Source organism: Haliaeetus albicilla, chromosome 4 (genome assembly GCF_947461875.1).
Source record: "Haliaeetus albicilla chromosome 4, bHalAlb1.1, whole genome shotgun sequence".
Taxonomy (NCBI): Eukaryota; Metazoa; Chordata; class Aves; order Accipitriformes; family Accipitridae; genus Haliaeetus; species Haliaeetus albicilla.
Genome location: NC_091486.1, coordinates 28,543,073 through 28,569,565, shown reverse-complemented (window position 1 = coordinate 28,569,565; position 26,493 = coordinate 28,543,073). Strand labels below are relative to the sequence as shown.

Sequence of the window (26,493 nt, the reverse complement as noted above, 5' to 3'; positions counted from 1 at the left end):
GTTGGGGGAGTATATTCCAAAATATTTGTTGACCAGCACAATTCTTCATTGCATTTAGAGAAGATTTTTGATTATTCTGGGTGGTCTTTGTGGTTTGGTGGTGGGGTTCATTTGTTATATAATTTGATTTCTGAAGAATGAGGCAATGCTGACATCTCCATGATTCTACAGGGGAAAATTTAGGGAGCTGGTTACTTCAGGGTGTTCTTACTTAAAAAAATAGTGCTGCTCCAGAAGTGTCTTGAATAACCAGTTTAAACCTTTGATTAGTAAAAGTTGGATTATGTAATTATGTGAATTTGTCCTTAGAGAATGTTGGAGATATAACTATGTATAAAAGGTTTTATTTATTTATTTATATGGCTAGCAATAAAGGCAAGACTTTATTACTTGCTGCGTTTCCCTTAAGCTGCTTATTGAGAACTGTCAGAAAGGGCAGCTGGCAAAAAAACCCCCATGGAAACTTGGAAAAACTTTAGAAACCTGTATCATCTACAGCACACTCTCTTTCTGTTCTACATCTCATTTTTTATCCATACACATCCATTTAGTTTTTAGCTTAGAAATTTAAAAAAATTGGATGCAAAGAGAATATAATGATAAAGAATTAAATCTTAAAAATGAACTTTATTGATACTTAAACTAAATCATGTTTGCCACAGCCTAAATGAGTTTCAAATCCAGTAGCCCTGACAGAAGTCAGTGTACAGGATACTTTGATGAGGATAGTAGTGTTGTCTTTTCATAGTAGTTATCTATATGCTTCAAGTGACTAAACCAGAAGGAAGTGACAAAGTAACTTTACAAAAAGCTGAAGTACGAACAGAGCCATAGTAAAGCCAGAAAGTTCTTCTGTTACCATCATCTTAGGGAGGACACTACTGTGAAGCACTTTTTTTTTTTTTGTCCTACTAGTCTGTTCCTGTTAACAGAAATAAGAGAGAAACTGTACATTAACAGGAATAAAGAATAAACTGTACAAATACCTATGGTTGGTTATTTTGGATTAGATTTTTAACAGTAGGACCCTTGAGCATGTAACCATGACCTCATTCTCCAGGAAGAAGGTAGGAGGTGGGAACTGAAGTTAGTTAAACATACATGCAAAAACTGACCAAAACAGAGTTTGTATTAAAAAGTCACAAAATACCAAAATTTTGACTTTTTTTTTTTTACTGTGATTGAGTTTGAAGTTTGCTTTGGGAAGGTCTATTTTATTAAAAAATAGATGCAATACATTCTCTTCTTTCTCAGATTAATACACCGCAAAACCACAAAGCAATAGAGGAAACCCTGAACATAGGGGAAGAAGCATTTTAATATCTCAAAGTTACTAGAATCTCTTCCTTTTATTTCTTTCAGCCTTCTTTATAAAATAAATTACCTGTAGCTTAGAACCTATTTACAAATTTATAATACTATGCTACAGTGACTAGTCATGCCAAATCTAAATATATGGAGAGCAGGGAAAAAAGTCGATCTGACAAGTTGTCAGCAGCATTTTATTGAAAACATGAAACATTTCAATGAACTCCTAAATGCAGCAGACATTTTGTTGTCTTCTGTAATTTTTTTTGTCTAGTTGAGAAGCTATGAAAAATATTACCATTAAGAGTGGAAATTCTATTAAGTTGTATGAATGAGGAGACATTGCAATGTACAGTGTTCATTATTAAATTAAAAAAGGCACTTGCTATCCTGCTTGCCTAAAGATTATATAAAAAAACCAAACAAAACACCCAAAATGTCTGCAGAGAAAGGAAGAGTGGTAATACCAAAAGAGGTTAAGTATGTCCACAGAATACATTCATACTTAAAGAGACAATAATAAAGTTATGACCAAATAACTTAAGCAGATGCTTCTATAGTGTAACTTAAATTTTGAAAGTCAATGAAACACTGAGTTTGAAGTCCTTGATTTATTTTTTTTTCTTATTTAAAAAAGAAAAAAAAAAAAGACAAAACCCAGACAAAACAACTAAAGCAGCTCTTCAAAGTTCTCTTCGTCTGGGCACCACCACCAGTGCCACAATATAGTAATCCATACGAGGGCAGGAGCAATGTAATTCAAGAAACCTATCCTGCCACCAGTTCTTGATTTTTTTTCTTAACAGTTGACTAGACAATAATGCAACCCCAAAGCAAAATGAATAATCATCAGGTAAAACTGTTTGTCTTTCAAATAGACAATGCCTCATTGTGTTTCTGCATTGCAGAGTGGTTTGAGTGCATATTCAGCCATAGGCTGAGTGCCACATTCAAAAAGTGTTTGAAAAGAGATGGAAAAATATAAGGAACCAGTAAACGGGTAGGCAAAAGTGATAGAAGTCCACATTTCTGGTCAACTCCAATGTTTGACTAGGAAGAAGGTAGTTGGTATATCAGAAAAGGGACATGCAGAATTCATTTGCAGAAACATTGAATGCTTCCACCAAAGCCAAAATGCTTTCATCTCCCCACAGTTTAACAGAATTCATACAGTCGCATATGCCCATGAACTCAAACTAGTTTTCATCTCTTTTGTCCTGTCATGAATGTAATCAGCCTTATATTTTCCTCATGGTGTCTTCTATATTCACAGCTTCAGAATATTTTTAATTGTGTTTACCTCCAGTACCACTTAGAGTTCATCCTGGTGACAAGAAAATAAACAATTAAGTTATTCTGAAAGTACAGCTAAAAATCAAGATTATTGGGGGTTTTTTTCTGTGATTTTAAATTTCAACTGGACAAATGTTTGTTTAAATAGAATTCAGGGTACTTCTTAACAGGTGTATATTAATATCTTCTTTCTAAATTAAAATGTCAGTCCCAGTCTTGCACTAATCAGCCTCTGTAATTTGGTGCCAGCTTGCTAAATCTAGTCTAAGGATTATACTTAAGGATACGGTGAATCTCAACCATTTAACACAGCTGTCCCATGGACATGGGCGTGTCCCATCGATATCTATGAATTCTGCTAAGTCTTGCCATAACTGACATTGCAACTGCAGTATTCTCTGCTACATCTGTAGACATGGAGAACTGAGTTTGAATAAATAATAGTAACCAAAACAAGACTGGGAGTAAAATGTATCTTCAAATAGTACCAGGTACAAGACTTAATACTTCATGGACAAAGAGCAAATACTAACATCATTTTAAACAGCTATTCTTTCTAACAATATAACTCTTCTGCAGAAGGCCCCACAGTAAGTATTCTTACCTTATTTCTAGATTTTTTTCTTTTTCCTTTATTTTGAATTGCTTCTAATTTTTCATTCAAAAGGTCAGCAATACCTTTTGCGTCTCTGCTGTCTATGTATTCCCCAAGAACATTTTTCTTAAAAAAAAAAAAAAAAAAAAAAAATATTGTGTAACATGTTACTCATGCTCTACTCTGAATAGAAAATCTGCTTACTTTCAGATAAAATTCAAAGGAAATGCAGGGAGAAAGACAATGGCTCTGGTAGGTTGATTTATGATTCATAAATATATTTTTGTCTCTGTTTAAACAATGCTAATTGTCTTTACAGTAAGAACCACTCTTAGCTGCTAGTTTTCAAAACTACACGTTTTAAACTACACAAATCTTATCCTGATCCTTAAAGAAACCTGAAATAGTTATCTTCTCACATTTATTCCGCTAAGTATTTAATGTAGAACTTCCCATAAGAGATTCAGTTAAAAGAAAAGTATAATTAAAAGAATTGGCTTAACTATCAGAATGCATTGAGTACTTTCTCTTCAACATTAATACATTTAAAAAGATGACTGTAATATTCTTGAAATTTAATAGTTTTACAAGAATAAAGGCAATTTCCTAGAAGTATGTGGATACTTTCAATTTATTACTACTAATCTGTTAGTAGGAAGTATTGATCTCAGAGTCACACTGATAATTAATATGGTTTGATAAGGGTTGTTTTTGAGACAGAACACAACTAAATATTTTTTATCAATTTTATATCTTAAAATACACTGTCAAAATTATAATGAAATGCTATGATTACATTAAAAGAATATTTCTCCTTAGCCAAAATGAAGTTGTCCACATTCATTTAGAGAGACTTTGCCTGCTTTTGGTAGCTGGTGGTAGAATTGGTAAAAGTTGAAAAACACTTTGTCACATGAGACCCCTGCAAAATTAAACCCTGGCTCTGGTTAAGCCCACATTTTAGTTACTGTTCTACTAATCTACAATTCATTATTTTTCAATAACACATTATTACTGTATCATTGTCCTACTATTTTAAGTATTACTGAAATTGTTTATTACTGTATCTCCAGAATATCTAAATAATGCACTTTAATACATTATAGAAGTAGTCTCTTAAGTCTTAATGTGAAATAAAATACATCTACTAACAGTACCCACTCACCAGTGTACATAAAGGAGACACTTTACCTTTGTTCCTTGGTAGGGGTAAAACTTAACAGTAGGGTAGGCTCTGATATCAGCAGTTTGACAGGTCTGAGCATACGCCTGACAGTCTACTTTTCCAGCTTTTACTTTTCCTTTAACAGTCTAAAAAGAAATGTTTATTAGAAACAAACTTCAAGTTCCCATGGGTGACTGTAAGCAAATAACTTGAATAAGCCAGCAGTGCAGCTAAAAGTAAATGAAAAATGTGGCTCAAATCTTTTAAATATCTCAGAGTAGTTGCTTGCTTCTGTTAACCTTGTATCAGAAGTCACAACATGTTCAGCAGAGCACTTCTACTTGAATTCAGGGCAAGCACATCACAGTTCCAAAGGTCACCCCATCATAAGCTGAAATCTGCCTCAGAAGAGGGTCTGTGTGTGTGTCTGTGCAAGAGACAATACCCAGTGGCAAGTGGGACCTAAAACTGTGGACTTTCACTGAGGAGGCTCATTGAGGGTATGCGATTTTTGGATGATTGCTAAGAAATAAAGTGCTGATTAATTATACTTTAACTATTACAACAATCTGATAATACAGTTAAAAACCTACCCTTGCAAGGATCTCAAATTCAGGAGCAAAATTTTGGCAAGGTCCACACCAAGGAGCATAAAAATCAATGACCCAGTGATCTTTTCCATTCAGAACTTTTTCTGTGAAACTCTGAGGAGTCAGGTCTACAGACAGTTGTGGTAAATATCTGTGGAAAGGAAGAATAACAGTCATAATTCATTCAAAACTTTAAACATATCCAAATTCCATTTAAGCATAAGAAAAATTTCTGGAATTAAGAATATTAGTAGTCTGGAAATCTCTACTTTACACTTTGTACTATAAGAGAATCCCTTTTTAAGGTGGTAGACAAAATAATAATATGGTCTTCAGAAAATGGGTTGACAGCAAGGAGTATGCTATTTCTCCATATTTTAAAAGCTGAAGTTAAAAGATGTGGAAACTTTAGCATCTTAAATTAAGCAACACATATATCTGAGTGTTTCTAATTCTTGATTTACATAGCATTTAAATATTAATTTCTCCTAGCAAGCAAACCATGCAAGCAGCTTGTGAACCAAGTTTAATGCAGTAACTTACTTAAATTAAGCAACACATATATCTGAGTGTTTCTAATTCTTGATTTACATAGCATTTAAATATTAATTTCTCCTAGCAAGCAAACCATGCTAGCAGCTTGTGAACCAAGTTTAATGCAGTAACTTACCCCAGTGCCCAGCCTCTCAGTGAATATGAATCTCTGTGCCATCCATTGTAGCTACTATAAAAAGAAAACAAAAATTCAGTTGCACAGTAGTTTGAATTACGTTTGAAAAAAACACTCTGTAGAATGGAGATGAGGAAATAATGAACTTAAATGCATATGTTTTAGGATATATTTCTACCCTAGTTTCAAATCTGTCTCGTTAATACAATTCAAAGATACGGAATTAAGGACTAGAAGATGAAGAGAAGAAAATTCTATGTCAAGAGAGTAAGAAACTTGGTTTGGAGCACATAAGCTTTGATAGCTAGAACTATTTTGAACGAAGGATCTTTGGTAATAACTCCAGATAAAAATGCAGCCTCTAAGAAACCTGAGAATTACATTGAAATACCTTAATATATTTTCTAATTGATGTTCATTCATTACACTAAAACAGCTATTAGTTATATACATTTCCCTCAATTTGACAGTAGAAAAGCCAGGCAAACTGGTTACTTGGACAAGGATTTATTATTTGGACTTCCAGGGCATTGCTTAATTTTGAAATTCTAGTGACAGGTTAGAGAAAAGATTAATTCAGGATTCATATCCACTAACTTACAACTTTATAACAAAGTATTTTTCAACAGTTACCTGGTCAAAATCTGCCTTGTTAGTTTTTGGTGATCTTTATTTTAAAAGACAAATTTCCATATTTTTGCAGGAAATAGCTGACTCATGATTAGGAATTTGGCGCTTAACAGTCATATTCACCAACTTAGTTGTTTTCAACAAGAAAAAAAAAATCCTGATTTTAAGAGAAACTTTTATCTAGAAGAACTGAATAAAGGCAAGCAATCCAATGATGAAAGCTACTGAAGTCTGCTATTATGCCCTATGATGAAGAGGCATTACAATTTATTATCTGCCAGTATTTCATAGAACTTTCCAATTTGTAAAATAATGAAGAAACATATTTGCTATTTCAGATGGTTATCTATCTTTAAATATGCATGTGCTTCCTGAAATGCCTGGATCTTCAAACAGTACTGTGAAATGGAGGGGACAGGCTGTTTGGTTTTGGTCAGATTTTATTTCCCCATAGAATTTTTGTTGTTGTTGTTAATGATTAACGTTTCCACACTAATGATACAATGAATGGGATTAGATACATGATGGACAATTTTTGTAATGGTGCTAACAAGCTGTTGGCAGGGAGGAGGATGATCAGATGGCTATATCACTTTGTTCTCTAAAGGTAGAGCTGCAATCAATTAGGCCTAGTAGTATTTTTATATTGCATAATTTAAATAATCTACTTTAACAGGCAATTAAAGTCAGAAAACTGGCAATCAAGAACAAGAAATAAAAATTAAGATTTCTGAGGCTGGCTAAATTCAAATTACTGAGATGAAATGGGAAAATAAAATGACACTTGTTTGAAGTAACAAAGTCAATAACATCTAAACAGTAATATTGTAATGGCCTATTTTAAGAGCTGTGATGAACCTTTTCTACAGAACAGAAGATGTATATTCATCTTGTTCCACATCATCTAACATCTCCCTAAATGAAGTAAACTACTTACTAATAATGATGAGCTGTGTTTGATTTTTGAGGGAAGAGTCTTATTTCAGGATATCCCCGAACACTTTCTTGGTGACAGAAAGAATAATATTTTTGACAATCCACACTGCCTACACTGATTAATCCATTTAGCATCTGAAAAAAGAAGAAAACCTACAATCAAATATGCTAATCAACACTACTACACTCTCAGTAATACTTCAGAGTTTAAGTCTTAATCACTTAGTTAGGGAAAAAAGTCCAACAAAACAAACCAAGATTATCACAAGGCTTTCTTCTTTCCTGTAAATGGGTCACTGGTATCTAATGGGAGCCAGCCACCCAGGTGCATTCCAATCATGCACATATATTTTAGTATAAGCTGCATGCACATGGCTCATGAGGCGCCTACCTTGCCTCAAAGGTACATACGAGTGTGATTATTTACTATAAGGATTATCATATTACCATGTTTCATACCATAGGTTCAGTAATTATGACAGATCCTGGTGCAGTGCAGATGTGCTATCAGTTGCACAGTTGGCCTGTGTCTTGAACACGCTGTATTTGTTGGAAAGGCCCAAACCACCTGGCATGGGCAAGGGAAGCTGATGATTACTGAACTTGTACTATAAAGCTACTAATACTTTGCAGACATTTGACCAGAATATAGAACTCCTAGTCTAGGTGAGTTCTAAATGTCTGAAAGTCAGTCATGGACTTGTTTCCAAAGCCGTATTTTTTTTTTGCCCAAAGTTTCTAGTTCAAATTCCTGGAAATGTGTCCAGGAAAACCCAGATGGTTGTCTGTAAAGTAATATTACCTTTGCAAATGAGAGAACGCTGTAATGACCTTGCAAAACAAAAACACCCTCCCCAATCCCAGCAATTCCATATTGAAGTATGTGTAATTCAGCTAACTGACAATCAGCCTTAAAATGTATAGTATTTAACATTTATTTACTTTCAGTGAAGAAAACAAGATCTCAGAAAAATTCTTCCTAATATAGGAAATAATTAAGATGGATAAGATTGAATTCCTTTAATCTGAAATTCAAGTCAGAGGTTTCACCAAGGTCTAAGTGCTATCTTAAAGATGACTAATGATCATAAAGAATACTGAGAATAAAGTTCAAATTATTTCAACCAATTCTTATCCAATTTATGGATAAATTTTTTTTTCATATTTTGTTTTAAACAAATGCAGAGCTGTTTTCTATATAAAGCACTAAGCATCAAGGAAAGTTAGTTACTCTAAAGTTTCTTAGATCTTAGAAAACACACTTGTATGAACAGGAAAAACTGGATTACAGTATCAATGTACTGAATCTTTTAAAAAAACAGAGAAAAACTTTGCATTTGAAACAGTATAAAACTGTCAGGTAGGAATTCCCTGTTTTATCTCCAGTATTAATCACTAGACTTTCTAAGTTGACAAATCTCTAAGATAGCAGTTGTACCATCTCAATAATTCCACAGAAGAGGACACAAAAGCAGAAAAATGTTTAAGTGTCATTTACCCTGGCCATTTTTTTCCATTCTGGCATTAAAGCCTGACAAGGTCCACACCATGGAGCATAGAAGTCAACCATCCAGATTTCCTCTCGTTTTCTTCTCTGAACGAATTCAACAAATGTCTCTGGTGTTAGGGAGAGCACCGATGGATTCCTAAGATCCTAAAATAAAGACAGTTTATAGACACATACTCTGCAACAGTAAGTTATCCATATCTAGCGCCACCACATACAAACAGAGTGTACCAAATTCTGCGAATGTCCCTCTTTTAGTGAAATTTGCTTGCTGCTGTGGCAGGGAAGACTCCACACCACTGAAAGGCATGGAAGCATTAAAAGTCATCCTTTCAACCAAACAATCATATGCCTGATTTGCTGAGAAAAACTATCAAAAAATACAGCTAGGCTGCAAAAAGGAGGTTTTCTGCCTCTTCTCCATAAAGGGAGGCAAAAGGCAAGAAATTCAGCTTACCTGGCAGGAACAGGCATTATGACACTCAGCCATGCTATTTAGGCTGGGATGCAGAAGAATACATATGGTATATTAGGGGCCTCTGAATATCAACTGAAAAAGACTGATCTCCACCTGTTCCTGCCTGTGTGCTCTTACACTTGCTTTTTCTGGGCTACCTAGTGAGAATGAACAGTCTGTACAGCCTGCAAATCTAGCAGTGAGAACCTGAATGCTGGAGGAAAGACGGGTGCCAGAACTCTGGCAGCAACAATGATGAGTACCAATGATTTGCAGTTCTGTGAGTTAAGAAAGTTCAAGAAACAGCTGAGAAGTGTGGAGGGCAGCAAGCTAACCGACAAAAATGTGAACCTCCTCCTATGTCAAGGTGTGTTAGTGAGGCATTTTCACCTTAATATTACATCACTTCATACTTGTAATTCCTTTATCCTCTGTCTGAGATAGATAGAAATCATTACTATTACTTTGCAGATTAGAAGGTATCTTAAGTTATTTGCTAGTGATCTCAAAGAAATTACTTGACAGAGTAGGGAAATTAATCCATTAGGTGTCAAGTCCCAGACTTAGAGTTGCTGGATCACTTTTCTTGCTCAAGGTTTTTTCACTCTTTATCTTACTAGTCTAATTAATAAAATAAAAAATAAAAATCTTAGAATCTTCCAAGTAAAGACATGTTTGTGGATGAGCTGCCTACAGAGCATGACTGCAACAAGGATTATGATTTACATACCTCTATAAACTCCAAGATCTGCTCAGCGGAGTGATGTCCTTCATATTCATGAACATCAGACTGATTGAACACAACTGTTGTTGGATAAGCTCGAATGTTATGCTAACAAAACAGACAATAAGAAATTGCAAGGAATTATTACGTTTCTTGTACTTTCCTTCAACTTCTGTTGGTATTGGTGGCTCACAACTGCTAGTCTATCCAGTTTGTACAGTACAACTGCTCAGACTTACATGCAGATGGGAGTTTGAAACCATTACAAATCAGTACAGAAAAGATGCCAATTGTATTCAGAGATGGCATAGTTTGCTCTGAATTTAAAAACCAGCCAGTAGTTCTTTTACAATGCTCCACAAACACAGGAATTAATCCACGGGCCTTCTAAGCCTTAACTTTAAAGCTATTCCCAGTCTCCAGGTGGAAATGCTTGTACTGTATGACTAACTGTATTGTTTACTATTGAACACAGATGCTTCCGTGACTTGAATTCTTCAGTGTGTAAACACATCTAAATAAAACTTTAAAAATATTATCCTTTTTTGCTCATTTTTCATGTGTTTTAAGACATTCACATTTTAAAGATAAATACATTCTAACATAAAAAGCTCTTGTGAACAATAAAATGTGCAGGTGCAGGAAAGCTGTCAAAATGTAGTATTTTCTGGGATTCAGGAAAAGTAATGTCAATAATTTCTACCATGATAAATTCATTGAAGCAAAAGTTAAAGCAAATTTAAACATTGAAAATTGGTCAAAATTAAAAAAAAAAAATTCATGCCATTACTGTATCTTTAAATAAGTGTAAACTGGTAAGTAATAAACTTTCTTTTAATTTGAAAGTGATCCTGCACTTCTTAAGTGCTACAAAACAAAAAGCACAGTCAGTTAGGGTGAATTGAATTAGAAGTGGTTTTGCAGACATCTCGAAAAGGTGTTATATCAATGTAAAACTTAATGTTTTACTGTTTTTTATCCTCCTAGGTGAAGGACAAAAAGAATGTATGTATGTATTTACATACACATTAGAAAAAAATTTCTGGCTCTGCTTTAATTCTTTTTTTCTCTTAAAACCCCCAGGGATTATTAAATTCTGATACTTCCAGAGTCTTCCACTAACACTATGAAATCAGAGAAAAATGTGACCTGTATTTTGCATTAATATATTATCTGTAGCGGTTACATAGCTTGCTCCTTTGAAAAAAATTGATATATGTGTCATTTTCAGTTTACTACCCTTTAAGCAAGTAATATTAAAGAACAAGCATTGTCTGCAGCCCTCCCTAGAAGAAAATAATATTCTTTGAAAGGATTGGTTTGGGTTTTTTTATTTTATTTTTAGTTCCTGCAGCTTACCATGTTGCAAAGCCCTTCATGGACAGTACAGTCTAGCGTTCCAAATTTAAGCTGACCATAAAGATGTTTTGATGCTTTTCTCAGCTCTGGTAACAAAGCTCGACAAGGAGGACACCACTAGAAAAAAAAAATGCAAGTAAGTGCAATTGCTTTCCCACCAGTTGGCTCTCAGAAGAATGTAAGCTGTTTGAGATTAATGATACACTGCTTTGACAACAGACTCCACTCAATACGAAACCCACACAGTCTAGGAACTAGTGCTGCCAAAGAATGGGAACTTACAATACCATCTCATGATGCTGAAGGACACTTTCAAGATACTGCTAGTATTTTGCTACATAGTTACATAACAAATTTTAGAAGAAAGGAAATGTAGATATTAAATATTTACCGGTGCAAAGAAATCCACAAGCCATGGTTCCTTCTCTTTGTCAGGAAAATTCTGAGGTCCCAGTGTGATAACATGAGAGTTGACACTTTCTTTGGCAAATGCAACAATGTCATATAAGATCTTCTTTCCTTCAAAGAACAATGTAGAAAGGAAACTATTTTTCCCTATGAGAGATCTCATTAAAAAACTCAGTGACAGCAACAGGAGTCCTTCAGTTCCCTTGACTCATCTTTAAACATGGCCTGATTAAATAAATTAAACAGGTACTGGCTTGCTTTTTCTCAGGAAGACCATGTTAAACTGTCCAGACCTACATAGGTAAGACATGCTCTAGGTGACAGTTGATATTTGGCTAAATATTAAACTGGATATTTACCCAATATTAGCCAAATAAATGTTTTATGCAAAACAAAACATGTTTTTGTCAAACAAAATTACTGTTTTTTTGTGACTGGACTGTTGGCTGTTTTACCATCTTACTAGTGTTTGCTGGAATTAAAAAGTTACTATTCTAGATACACTTGCCTTGGCAAAGGTATTGACACAGTAAAGACTTCAAGCAAAAGAAATTATATCAATAAATCACAGCCTTTTAGGTGTAACTGAAGTTCCTGCTGACACAGCTCTAAGTGGGCAAAGATCAAGTCTCTTCATACCCTTCATGTACATATTTGTTAGCAGAAATGAGAGTTTATGTCTTGAACTGAGACTAAGAACTTCAGGGTAATTAAATCTGAAGTCACTGCACAATTACTTACTAAGATTTATTACTGTTCTTAGATTTTAAACTCTTGAAGCCCTTTGACATAGCATACAAAAAAGCCTGATTCTTTCAAGTATTACATTGTTATAAACATATAAAAATATAATAAATATAATGGAGATGACTGTTCTCAAACGTTCCAGATGTCATCTATTTTGTAAATAGTAAACCAAACCATTCAGAAAAGAATGTACATACTGTAGTCCAACGTATTTCTCTTACACTATTTGTAATCTATGCCATTAGAAAAAGATCTAAGAATGTTGTATGTATATGACCCTTTCCTAGCTTCTCTGCAGGAGTGGAAATTGCAAGGAGTATATAAGGCTTTTCCCAGCAGCAATCATTAGATGTATGGGATCATCTTTCCCCCTTAGATACAACTAATCTTTTCTAAGTGGTCAAAAACTTTTCTCCTTGCTTCTTTATTACAGTACTGCGGTTCTGACTTAATTCTAGCAAGCTGTTTCTAATACTTCAGAAGCTGAAAAATGAGAACTTCATCTTGCATAATTGCCTTGTGCTGCATTCTGGATAAAGCTGCACCTATTGCTGGAAGCTACAGTCTTGCTTCAGGCTCCATTCTTCAATTTTGAATCCTTTCAGTGGCACACAGCAACATAGTTCTAGCCTTTCCTGGAAGGAAACTGCTACTTCGGAAATGAAAGTAAGTGGTAAAAGTCTCAATATAGATTTTCTTGGATGGAAGTCAACAAAACATGGAATTAGTTTTAGTGCAGTGACATATAAAATCAAATCCAAGTTTCTCAAGTTGGCAGCACTGTGTAAGTAGCATGTTAAGCCTCTATGAAGGGCGTGCCTTACAGCATTCTTTGGTTTTCCTACCCAAAGCAGAAGCTGTCCTGATCAGCTTCAGAGATTTCATTTGAATGTAATTATGTAAATGACATTGAAATAGACAGGATAGTAAAGACAAAATACATCTCTTGGCATCTGTTGACTGCTTACCCAGGAAAAAAAGAAAAAAACCAGAGGAAATTATAAGTTTGTGCAAGGCTACAGTAAGGCCAGAGGAAAAAAAGCAAATATTACAACTATGAAACTCTTCTTTGGGAAAACAAATGCAATTTGCCAAAGATAGTGTCATATCAAAGTGATTATGTAATGATTTAAACTTGCCAAAGTTTCCCTTACCATGATGAATTTCATAATCTCCAGTTCCTTTTCCTTTGAAGACTGCTAAACAAGGCTGATAGACATATAGTTTGTTGCAGATGCTTGGTGAGGAAAGACAGTCAAACTTGCCAACCTATTTAACAGACAGTGGCATTTTAATATAAGGCATCCTAATTTATATAGATTAACATATTTTGAAAGGCAGTAAGAGTTAGGAAAAGAAGGTAAAAATACAGAAAAGTAGTAAGCTTTTTATAAACAACAGAGGTCTTAAGACAAACTATGATGTTCGAGTGAACATCAGGAGGAAAACTAATAGCACAGCTATATTAGGTTGCTTGTTAATTTTTAATTTAAAGGCCAAAATGGGGAATAAAACCTTAAAGTATCCTCTTCTTTTTTTCCCTCCAAATAAAATAGCAGGGAAGAAAAAAGACACCTAAAATAAACATGACATTCAAATTCTTCTAGTCAATGCAACAGTTTTTTTTAACATACCGTGTAGAATAACACAATCCATATGTCTTCAGTACAAAGTTTGAATTTGGTTTCTTTTTATTAAGAAAATTTTTGAGACAATTATAGGATTTTCTGAATAATTAAAATACAGCTTCACATACATCAATCTGATGTTGAAGTGTTAACTTTTAATTGTTAACTGAATGGGATCTGCATTTCCCATGACAAAGCAGATTTAAAAGATAATCTTTCCTCACTACTTTTAAATTATTCAAACTGTATGGGAAACTTCATTGCTTGCTTTAAATTAAAAAAATTACTATAGATCTACCATATGATAGTATGTCTCTTTCAGTACCAGAGGTGGCAGGTTGGTAGTAACAGCTAATAATGAAAAACATACTGACTTGTTCTCTGAATGTAAACAGTATTTAACACTAGGTGAGTGAGCAGTCTTACCTGAATATGTTCATCTTTAAGTAAAAATTTAAGTTTCTTAAATTCCTGTACATTTGATTTATCACTCTCCCCAAACTGGAAGAAAAGCAGCCATCGGTGATGAGCCAGACGGTCCTTTAAACAAAGGAAAAAAACCCCAAAACCACAACAAAAACACAGAAAAAAAAAATTATTCCAAACTTCTACCAATTTGTAAATTCCTTTTATGCTTTATAAAAGCAAATGCCCAATTATTCATCTGATCTCTGAGTGACCTCCTCCACTCAAGAAATTCTTTCATGTAGTCCTTCCACTAAACTTCCTTTTACTGCAGCGGAAGTGGGAAAGAGGAAAAAATCTGAAAACAAGCTGGCTACATGCTACCCTCTATACTTTTTGTTTCCATGTTTTCTTGTAGATCAAGCTTCTAAGTGCTACAAGCGTGAAAAGAGGTTTCCTCCTTTTTTTTCTTCTAAGACACAAGTAACTTTTATGACTTCTAATTTCAGTTCATACATAACTTATCATGGATTAGAGAGTATTATTTTCTTTCTTACATCACTGACAAAATATATTTAAAACAAAATTCTCTACAAAGAAATTGATTTAAAAAATAACTAGAAAGTTACAGTTGCAGAGTGAGGTGCAATGGCAATTTCTGTGGTTTTCTATCTTCCTATTAAATACATCCCCCTCCCCCTTACTTTTTTTGTTTTGCTGAACAACAAAAGTAAACGTAGACAAACAATGTTAAAATGTTAAATAATTTTGGCTACAGAGAAAAAAAAGGTCATTTTCAGCTAAGTACTAGGTTGTTGTATCAACAGGATTTGAAAAATCCTAAAAGTAACAATAAAAATATATTACTTAAAGAAATATTAACACATTTTTTAAATTTACCTCTAATGATGCTGCAGAGATAATTTCAAAGTCTGGCAGATGCTGCATTACTTCCTGATATATTTCTCTGGCATCCAAGGAGTTAAGAAACTAGGAAGGAAAGTTAACAGTGTTTATTATAAGGAATTACAAACATCAACCTGATTGTTGATGATTAGTACTCAAAGCAACAGGGAAATTATTCTGATTTGTTCCTTTCCATCAACTGAAGAGTACAGTTAATATGTTATTTGATTGACTTCATATATATAATTTCACAAACATCACTCTCTGAATACTGCTTTTTAAGTTGTTTTCCTACAATATTAAACTCAAGATACAGTATTTTGTCAAAATGGAGGCTGAAAGTCTCAAATTCAAATTTCATGCCGAATTTTACAATCAAGTTCACAAGATTTCCAATCTAGTCTTACAGCCTTCCTTAACTGCACCATACAGATATTTAAGTTTCAGTAGTTTTTAATATTTATGAAGTAATATGCATCAGTAACTCAGAGTTGGTAAGTTACAAGGTTGAAAGTAGGTAGGTTACAAATTTAATTTCCTCCTTTTAAAGATACAGATACAGTAGCGACGATAAAGGAACAAGCCCTGCTTCAAGCTATGAATGTCTCCCATCAATTAAGGAAGTTAAAACTATCATACAAATGTAGGAGGAGGTTGCAATATTACAATAAAGCTGAACAACATAATCCGTACCAACAGACATCATAGGAGTACTTCTATCACACATGTCAGCACTCCATTCAGAGTAGCATTTCTCAAACTTGATACCTATGGCATATTCTTTCTGGAATGAAAAATTGGGGGGAATTTAGGTTGGAAAAGACCTTTAAGGTCATTGAGTCCAACCGTAAACCTAGCATTGCCAAGTCTACCACTAAACCATGTCCCTAAGGACCCCTAAGTCACCTGCAGGGATGGTGACTCAACCACTTCCCTGGGCAGCCTGTTCAGTGCTTAAAAACCCTTTCGGTGAAGAAATCTTTCCTAATATCTAATCTACACCTCCCCTGGCGCAACTTGAGGCTATTTTGTCTTGTCCTATCGCTTGTTACTTGGGAGAAGGGACTCCCAAGTTTGCCCAGGATAGCTGGGTGGCAGGTCTTGGGCCCGTCACGGAGCACATCCTACCCCTGGATTCCCACAGCTGCTCAGGAAGGCTCCTGAGGAGGTGGCTAGGCAGTGCCACAGGCTGCTGCTATTGCAGCATGCTCCTGTCCACTCTCCCAGCATACCAGCAAACCGGGGACCACCTCCAGGGATCATTGCCTTAGAAGCCAAGAGGGATATAAACTCATATCAGGGCATACAAACTTAGAAGAAAGAAGAAAAAAAGCATCTTTTCAGTTGGATATAATCAATTGGAAAATTATTTATACATTCCTTTGTCATTGTCATCACCTTATTTTCTCTGAATACAAAACGGTTGAGAAACAACTCATACCAAAACGCCTCCTTTCTCTTTGTTATTGATGATGGTGGCTCCAGGTGGAAAGTATGCTGTAGTACTAGATGAGATATCTAAATTATCACAAAGCTCACCCTGGGTGCCACAGTCCATCCAGCCTACATTAACAAGACCTTCCTGTAATAAAAAAACCAACACAAAAATAAAAACCAAACACAAAACCAAAGAGTATTTTTTAATTTCAGGTTCAGAAATGCTTTTGAAAATCCCAACACAAGCAATTATATACAACATTTAGAAAATGGAAGGAAACCATACTGGAATTCATTAGGTAATATTAATTAATATTTTATAAAATTCTTTAAGACTTTAATGTTATTCCAATAGCTACTAAGTTAAAAATATTTCAGTCTTCTGAAAGTTAACGGGTGAAATCTTGGTTCCACTAAACACAGTGAGAGTTTTAGCCACATGTTGATGCTTTCACTTCTGTTATTTTATTTTAACTATAACAGGTAATGCTTTCAAAGTGAAGCGCTGCTTACCAACATGCCAGCTAGCTTAAGGCGTGTTTGGTAACTCAGGCAATCTGCAAAATAAAAATTATTTATTTACAAACATAAAATTTCAAATTATTAATGCACTAAGCCTACTCTTGTTTAGAATTACCCGTTTCCTCCCCACAAAGGTGACCATTTCAAAAGGCATGCTTCCTGGCTATTCATTCAGTATTTCAGTGACTTTAAGTTGTAACATCTAGTAATCAGCACTTGATGGTTGTCTACTCTAAGTTAAAAATAACATGAATAACACTCTCTTCCTTCATCAACACAGAATTCTCATTTAAAAAAATTTAATATTTTATTTGCTATACTAAGACTGACCTCTAAAATTTCTCCTTAATCAATGTTTAAAAAACACCCAAGAGGTATCTACATACTGTCTTGGAATGAAATTTCAATGGAAATATCAATTTTCTGTGATTCAAACAATAACTCACTATAATAAATACATCATATGCTCTAATTACTCATCCAGACTTTGAATAGTTACCTTCTGATGCAGATTTTTTTCTGAAATAAGAAGATGCATCGACCTCACTTCAATTGGACCAAAATTGAAAACTTAATAAGGACTGCAACTTGAAACCAAGTTATTTGCAAATGTAAATCCAAGACTGCAGCTCTGGTTATTCAGTTTACAGAACAAAGGTCTCTTCATAAGACCAAGAAAACTTTATTTGTCAAAGGTGTAGCGCATTCACTTAGTTCTACCAGCTAAACAAGGCAACTTTCTCATATACCATATCCAACACTGATCCCAAGAAAGTCAGTGACAAGCAGCTACAAAAAAATAATGCAAATCTAAACTCTGTCATGACATCAGTGCTAAGAGCCAATTACTATGTCCAAACCTAACTTAAGAGCAAATATTCAGCTAATTTTTGAGTGTTGGTGGTTTAAAGGGAAGATACATCCTTTATTCTACTCTGTTATCATGACAAGCTGGCATGCACCTATGCAATATCTGTCATTTGAGCTTGAGCTGGAAAGTGAAGTTAGAGGCCTCTTCTATCAGTTCCCTTCCCTGAGGGCTTACACTTGAGTGCCTTTTTAATGGCTTACATGACATTACAGAAGCACAAGAGCATAATTTTTCTATTAATGTCCCTTTTGTTAAACTGCCTCTAAAATAGAGCTTACGTGACCCACAGTCCAAATACTGTTGTGATCCAAGATGTTTTAAAACCTTTTATTAGAAGCAAAAGGGATTATGCCACCGTCAACAGAAATACTTCTTTTTCCTGTTTGCCTTATTTGAACAGTATTTAATACACCTACCCCCACGTTCAGCACAGAAGGTGATCAGCCAACCAACACCAGAAGCAAATGAAGTTTCAATGGCATTAACAAAGTTTCCTAAGAGTGAAACAATTTGCATCAGTTTGTGACTAAATGTGACTATGAAACAAGGTTTTCTATTTATAGTAACAAATTACAGTAAACTACTTTTAATCTCAAAAAAGCCCCTTAGCAACAGTTGACAGATTCAGTTGTATACATTATTTCTGCCATATTTGTACTGTAAAAGCAATTGCAAGAACAACACCCCAAGCAAAATACGTGAACATTACCTGCCCATAACTCGGTGACTGTGCTTGTAACATATTGCATGGCAAAGTTCTTTAAGCTCTCTTTTGACCTGTCTCCATAATATTTCACTGGTTGCTATAGAAGACAAAGAATAAAAGTTTCTACAATTAAAAAAAAAAAAAGAAAAGAAAAAAAAAGAAAAAACCACCCCCAAACCCACTTTTTTTTAATAACAGTATGTATGCAACTGCAGGACACCACTCTCTCCCCCTCGCCCCTCCCACCCTTAGCTCTAATTGTTCTCTCCCTCCCATATTGGAATATTTGGAATTTAACTTCTATTTAAATTTTATAAAATGATTTCTTTCCAAGTCCAGCAACACAAGGATAATGTAGTCTTAGAAACACCAATTCCCAATGATTGTATTTCTACTTAAATAAAAATTGCTTGCATCAATCCATTTAGTGTATTCACAATCTCTGTGTTCAACCTCTCAAATCTTATCATTGTCAAAACGTACCCAACCATTCAAGTGCAATTTGTACACCACCCCTGGCACCACTACTTGTGTGGAAGGAATTTCCAAGTTGCTTTAGGTACATGGTCATATCCTTTAGACTCAAAACCACAGACTATTCTTTGTATTTGAAAAGTTCATTGCAATACCATAAGAGAAACTGTTCAAGTAGACTTGTTGCTTTGCTACAGCACCACTGCCGACAGTATCTTCCCAAACCAGAAGTGATATGTTGCATGGTAAAATGATTTAAAAAACTCACTGTATAAACCAGATATCTATTTTCAAAGTTAACATTCTAAATTAATTTAACCAATGTGAAAGATGAGAAAAAGTAATTTATTAAAAGGAAGTAATATATTAAAAGCAAGACCTTCATATAAACACCTGTGATTCAACAAGTATTAAATACTTTTCCAGATTTCAGTCTTTCTAAAAACACTTGAAGTTTTATCACTCACCATTCCAGTTTTGAAAACATACAGACTGGGATAGCTGTTAATCCCTTTAATTCGACAAAGCATTCTATTATCTCCACAGTTGACAGCTCCAATGCGTATTACTCCATCCATCTCTTTGGCAAACTCCCTCCACTAGAAAAAAGGCAAAAAAAGAAAAAAAAAAAAGAAAAAAAGAAGTATTTTTCTATAAAGATATAATGAAAAATCAGCACATGTTTTATTCCTGGCAACTTGAATTGTAGTCTCTGGCTTCAGCTTCAGTGTAAAAATCCACTTCATTAAGTTTTATGCTGTTAAAAACAATGAACTTTCAGAGTTAATTTGCTTGTTATACATACCGTAGGTGCTAACTCGTGGCAGTGGGAGCATCGAGGAGAATAAAAATTCACAAACCACAGTTCTCCTGAGTTAACAGCAGCATCTAGATGGACAGAAGAAAATTCTAAGTAGTGCACATCTACAATGTAGTTATATCTAGAATGTACCTTTTTACTATATTGTTTTCCCCAAAAGCTGAATTAAGTATTTTTATGTCAGACACAGTAACAGTAACTCAGACGGGATAAAGATTGCACCTAACTTGCACATACCTGCTGTTGTAGGCAAGTGCACAAAAATAATATTTCAGAGAATATCAGCACCCTGACTTTCAACATCTGTTCTATTAATTAAGAATAAATATACTCTCTACTTTCTACCTAGCTGAAATGCGTGACAGTATAAGTCTGGTTACCTTAAAAACAAAATATAAGTGCTAAAAGATTTTTACCCACTAGAACTTTCCATTTCCTTATATCATTTTATGTGTATTTTCTGGGTTCCACCAGGCAATCTTTTTATGTAGAATCCCTGTCTAATAGGTGAAAATGCAATGTAAAAAATCTAAGTTAATATAATTACTAGAAAAGTCAAGGGAAACATAATTAAATACTCTTGCTTATAAAAGAAAACAACAGCAACAAAGTATACACACACAGAGGTTATCAGCTTGAATTACATGGCTTTCAGTCTCTCCATTTTTGGACATAATTTTTATAGTGAATTTTCTAAATTATATTCACCTATATTAAAATATTCTCACAACCAGACAACTAAGGGATGTGTAGATTCTGCTAATCAATTAACCAAAGCAAGGCCAGGTTCTTATGGAGAGCATCATGAGGTTCTGCTATTAGAACAGTTTACAAAACTGGTTCAGCGTGTAGATCCAGTATGTACAAAGGAAACTGTACTCAAAATGCAGATGAAAAGTCACACAAAATCCAATAGTTTTTCTCTCTAGTCTCTTTTAAACATCTTAGCTATAATTTTAAAAGAAAAAAACCTGGATTATATCCTCACTGAGTGTTATCTTTCCAGACCTTGTTTTACTTAGCTGAGTTTTTAGTATCTGGTATCACCTTCTGATCTTGAACCTCTTGTGCAAGGCACAATTGACTGGATTTCACAGAAAACAATTAATAGAAGTAAAATAGAAAAGTTCTATCAAGTGCATTTTTAGAAAAGAGACCAAAAAATAGTAATGATAAATTAGGAGATACAAAATTTTAATTCAATAATTTCCTCTTAGAGATCTCACAAAGTATCTTTCAAACTTAATCTAAACTGTTTATTGATACTGATCTATTTGCTAACTAGCATTTACCAGGAAGTGTTAAAAGGCCTTTTTGTTTGTTTTCTCATCTGAAGATGATTTTCTGACAGTTTTTGGTATAGATATGTAACAGAAGTCTATAGAAACACAGCTCAGAACATAAAAATTGTTACTTTCGGTTGCGATGTTGTCAAACGGATAGCTATTTATTTAAAACTTACCAAATTCTCCTCTATCCAATGTTATAATTTCAGGATCGTCATCATAAATACCTATTTAAAAAAACAACAATTGCTTTTTATTTTTGCCATCTTTAAAAGGAAGAAACAAACTATCATCTTATTCACAAGACAGAAAACAGAAGACAGTACACCTAAGTTGAAATAGTAAGCTGGCAAAGATAGTTTTTACAACAAAGCTATATTTGTTTAGTAATATGTAACCTTAGTTTAATTTCTTGCTAACTCCCGCACCCTCATGCTACAAAAGCCACCAACAGAACAGAACAGTTCTTTCGGTGTTTTAGTAGACCAGCCACCGAGTGAGCAGAGAACTTGAACTACCACTGCTACGGCAAGAGTATTAGAAATAACATCAACCAGTTGTCAGATTAAAATCCAGGAAGCTACAGCTCTCAGTGAGAGTGCTATATGTAATGTCTAGAAGCTTTCACTTCTTCTCTCAGCCTCTGGTTATCTAAACTATTTAGATCACAAAGGCGTTTCAGCCACAAGATTTTCCACTAACAGAATGTGTGAATGCTGTGGAATAATGTGGACAGAATACAGGTAAGTAAGACAGCTTTTCTAAAAAGCTAACCAGTCCTACCTAGAACATTACTACAAAACAGTCTACTACTTCAAGTACGCAAGAAAGGCAGTGCAGAGATACCAAAAATACTATTAGACAGCATTGTATTATGCTACTATGGCTACAGATCTTTTACAGTACCTAACATGGTGAGATGCCATTTCACCTGAGGTATACAAGGATTAAATGCAAATAAATAATAAGAGAAATTAATTTCTACAGGTGACAAGGTATTTTTTATATTACTGTCCATTTGTATATCATATATACATTATACATACACTTGTCCATAGGTATATATATCTATTTTTATACACACACACACACATATATAAAATGTAAAAATATTAAAATCTCCAAATGACTGGTTAATACATATGCAAGGATATTGTTTCTCAATCAAGCAGTGCAACTTCAGGCAGATAAAATTTCTTAAATCTGTTTATCTGAAGAAGTTTTAGGATAATTTCCATATTTTCCTGTGATAGTTGCACCTCTGGTTTATTCAATTTCAATTTGCACAGACATTACTTTTTAAAAGATTGGGATATATTAAATCAAACTACACCAGAAAAACTTTTTCTTTCGTATCAATCAAACCATGTTCTCAGGTCCCTATTTTAGCTTACTCCTGTTACAGCAGCTCTGAGAATGGTTTATTCCAGCCTTTCCGTACAACTACCTAAAATTGGTTGAGACAAACATTAAATAACTTGTCTCAAGATCATTTCAGGTATGATTCTGTTATTACTTTTTAAGTTTCTACTACATCTTTACTCATCTCTAATTGTGTAACTGCATATAAAATACGGTTGACGGTGCAAAAATCTCTCAAAATCCAATTGAGAATACTTTATCTAAACAAAAAAGGTCTTCCTGCATTAAAGAGTTAAAAAGCATACTGATGAAACATAAACAGTGGAATTTAAGTGGGGGAAAAAAAAAAAAAAAAAAAGCTTTGCACTTCAGAAAAAAACAAGAAGTTAGATGACCAATAAAAAGGAAAGCAGCAGGAACAAAAGGCTAGGTAAACATATTACTACATTTTTGGTATTTTTGGGTAGCCATTAACACAGTAAATAAAAGACTGGGTCAACAGAGAGAAAATGACAGCTACAGGAAAAGAATAGAGCAGGCAGAAATCAGGAGAGGATGCATGAGAAATGCATAAAAAGATCTGATATACATCTGAATATTGCATTTACTTGTGACTGTTTTAAGCAAATCGCAAATATACATCATAACTTACCAAAATCATAGCGATAATAGTGCCAGCTTTCATAACGACCTCCTTGCTGCTGATCTTCAAGACCTTTCTCTCCGTACTTATCATACTTCTTCCGTAGATCTTCATCTTTAAGTACTTCATATGCTCTATTTATTTTCAAAAAATTTTCATGTGCATTTGGGTCATTCTATGTAAGGGAAACTATAATTAGTAAGTGATTAATAAACCATATTGTACATATAATGCTGAGAAAATAATCTTTGGAAATATTTTTAAATCCCTACTAAAGATGTCAGTTGTGATGGAAACAGACATTACACAGTGATCTCCAAACAAACTACAGTAAAGTTTTCCTTTCCTGAAGCCAGATGCGTCTTCTCATTTCTTCATCCTCACTGAAGTACCAACTGAAATCAAAGCAAACTGATAGGAGGCTGTAACATTCTCCAGTGATTTCTCTTCTTTCAACTCTTTTTCTCCAATGGAAGAAAAAAAAAAATACTTAAGAATGAAGACTTACCATTTCCTCTGCAATCTTTTCTACTCCCCTAGAATCCCCAGTTGTCCAGTTTGAAAATCTCTGCTATAAAGCCAGATTCATCCTTTCTGATCTTACGGTGTAGACAAAGGCCCCCTTTTTTATTTAAAAAGCATTCTGGTTCTAGGTAGCTTTGGAATTAGAACAGTGAAAAATCTCCAGACATATTTTGAACCCCAGTTTGGGTTCTGAGATGGTGCAGTATAAAGTTGTAGCAAAGTCTGCAGCACTCTCCCACCCTTTTAACTTCTGCTTACACGTTTCCTTCAAAAGACACTTCTTAAAGATTCTTGACTTATTTACCTAGATACACATGAAATGAATTACCATTACAGAATTTGTGTAATGGCTTCATCTTCTATCATCTTTAATGTTGAAAATAACTTGTTGAAAAATATTTAGTAGTATTTGCATACTTGGACACTACAGAATCTGACCCAAAATGTTATTATCTTGAAGGTATCAACACAGGCAAAACAAAACTTGCAGTTAATAGCTACAAGCTGGCATTTCTAACTTTGTTGAGATTTGGATTTCTCTTTGAGCTTTGTCATGTTCAAATCCATTGTAAAACATTAGTGCCTCAGAGGCTTCAATGTATTCTGTGCAGGAGGGCCCTGAGCTCATATGGAACATTACTGTCTTCTGGGGCTCTGTGCAGGGGCAGTTGCACATACAAAGATCCAAAACCTCCTATTTCCTGTGAATTTCTGATTATTTCAGGAAATCTTGAGGAAAAACTGATGATGTTTAAAGTTAAAAGTGATTTCTTTGTACTTTGAAAAATATGGTAGCACAGACTGAGCCATTCCCAGTCTTCTCTCTCTGGTTATTCTAGAGCTCCTTATTACCCTCCCTTGTTATGCCTCGGCAGTCCCAGAATTTCTGCTTTGTCCTATTCGATACTTGGAGATTGATGTCTCAGTACAGGCTGGTATTGTTTGCTGTTTAGATGAGACTTCATGTTAGGGTAACAGTAAGTTCCCCTAAGCTAAACAGAAAGAGACAAACTCATCAGTTTACCAACAAGGTACTACGTACAGACAAATTTTCTTCTATTTACAAAAATATAAAAGAGAATTAAATGATCTTGGCTCTTTTTTTCACCACAGCAACTTAATATGGCCCAAATTCAACACAGCAATGCATGACCAGTCTATCCCTTTTTGTAAATTTTCTCTGCAGAAAATCTGAGCGGAAGCATGTTACGAGGTGGTTATGTTACTTCACAAGAGCAGAGAAACATTTTAGATAAATTAAAACCACTTTTTATTTAAACATTAAGATCCACGAACTCAACAACTTTGACCTGTTAAAGATGTAACTTACCTGGTTTTTATCAGGGTGCAACTTTAATGCCAGTTTTTTGAATGCTTGTCGTATTTCTCTACTACTTGCTTCTTTGGATACTCCAAGTAAACTGTAGTAGTCCTGATCAGTGCACACAAGAACTATGACACATACTAAAACTAGCAATAAAGATCTTTTGAAATATCTAATATAATCTCCTTTGGATACTAAGAATTCCATTATGAAGCTTTTAGAAAGTTTATGGGTTCTGATTCGAGGAGGCTTTGGGAAGACTCTCCAGTAAATCCACCAACGTTCAGAGATACAGCCGTATTTATGACAGAACTCTTCAAAATGCTGGCTGTCCTACTTCATGTCACAAGTCTTGCAAAAGTTACAACCTGTAAGAGGAGGGAGGAAAAAGCAATTAAGTACATTTTCCTTCTTATTCAATAAATACGTGTTAGTACAGAACCCCAAGGCCGGCTCGTGCAGACTGCGTGTGACGATTACGTCTCCTGATGGCTAACTGCCTGCTGTCTGAAGACCACGCGAGTGAGAGACCATCTCTACTATGGACATCGTGAATGAGGTAATCACGCAAAGCTCTACTGAGCGACACTGAATACCAGCCGCTTAGATGGCATCAAAAAAGCCCGTTTAGTAGGGCACACTTTTCCTTCAAACTTACTTTTAGTCTCGCAGGGGGACATGTCTTCCGAAAGGACCCGGTAGCTCTGAGCCAGCCGCCGCTCCGGGGCGGAGGGCTGCCCGCCAAGGAGGCGGCGGACGCCCCTCGCAGATAAAGCCGGGCAGAGCTCGGGGACCGGCGATGGGAGCCGCCGCGGCGGCGAAGGGGGCCGGCGGGACGCGGAGGTGCGAGGCCGGAGGTAACAGCCCCGCCAGGCCGGGGGGCGGCCGGGCTGCGGCGGGAGAAGGGGCGTGCGGCGGGAGAGTGCCGCCGCCGCCGCCGCCGCCGCCACCGCCGCCGGGGCGGGGTTGCCGCGCGGTCCCCTCCCCTCCCCTCCTCTCCTCTCCCCGCTGGCGCGGCCTCGGTGCCAGCCGAGCGCCGGGGAAGCGGCGCGGCGCTTACCGGGCTGCAGGGAGGGCAGCAGGGAGGGCAGCGGAGCCGGCCGGCGCCTCAGAGCGGCGGGGAGCCGGCGGAGGGAGCGGGCCGGGCGCGGGGCAGCATGGGACGGCGGCGCCTTCACCCTGGCGCCGGGCGGAA

At 35.4% G+C, this 26,493-nt stretch overlaps 1 protein-coding gene across 2 annotated transcripts; it reads right to left on the bottom strand.

Moving 5' to 3' along the window:
• Window positions 1–1,481: 1,481 nt before the first annotated feature.
• Window positions 1,482–26,493, bottom strand: DNAJC10 (DnaJ heat shock protein family (Hsp40) member C10). Of its 2 annotated transcripts, none has more exons than XM_069781599.1 (23): window positions 26,359–26,493; window positions 25,305–25,666; window positions 23,459–23,624; window positions 21,621–21,671; window positions 20,144–20,226; window positions 19,806–19,937; window positions 18,868–18,961; window positions 18,575–18,652; window positions 17,279–17,322; window positions 16,770–16,910; window positions 15,323–15,412; window positions 14,444–14,557; window positions 13,544–13,658; window positions 11,626–11,753; window positions 11,235–11,351; window positions 9,882–9,983; window positions 8,686–8,841; window positions 7,189–7,322; window positions 5,622–5,675; window positions 4,955–5,102; window positions 4,388–4,507; window positions 3,206–3,322; window positions 1,482–2,632 (listed from the first exon to the last, which is right to left on the bottom strand). In XM_069781599.1, exons 2-23 carry the CDS (start codon window positions 25,503–25,505, stop codon window positions 2,621–2,623), a joined length of 2,397 nt encoding a protein of 798 aa, XP_069637700.1. In that variant the 5' UTR covers window positions 25,506–25,666; window positions 26,359–26,493; the 3' UTR covers window positions 1,482–2,620. The 2 variants fall into 2 exon arrangements, with proteins under 2 accessions (XP_069637700.1, XP_069637701.1); XM_069781600.1 differs by lacking the exon at window positions 26,359–26,493 and adding an exon at window positions 25,957–26,226.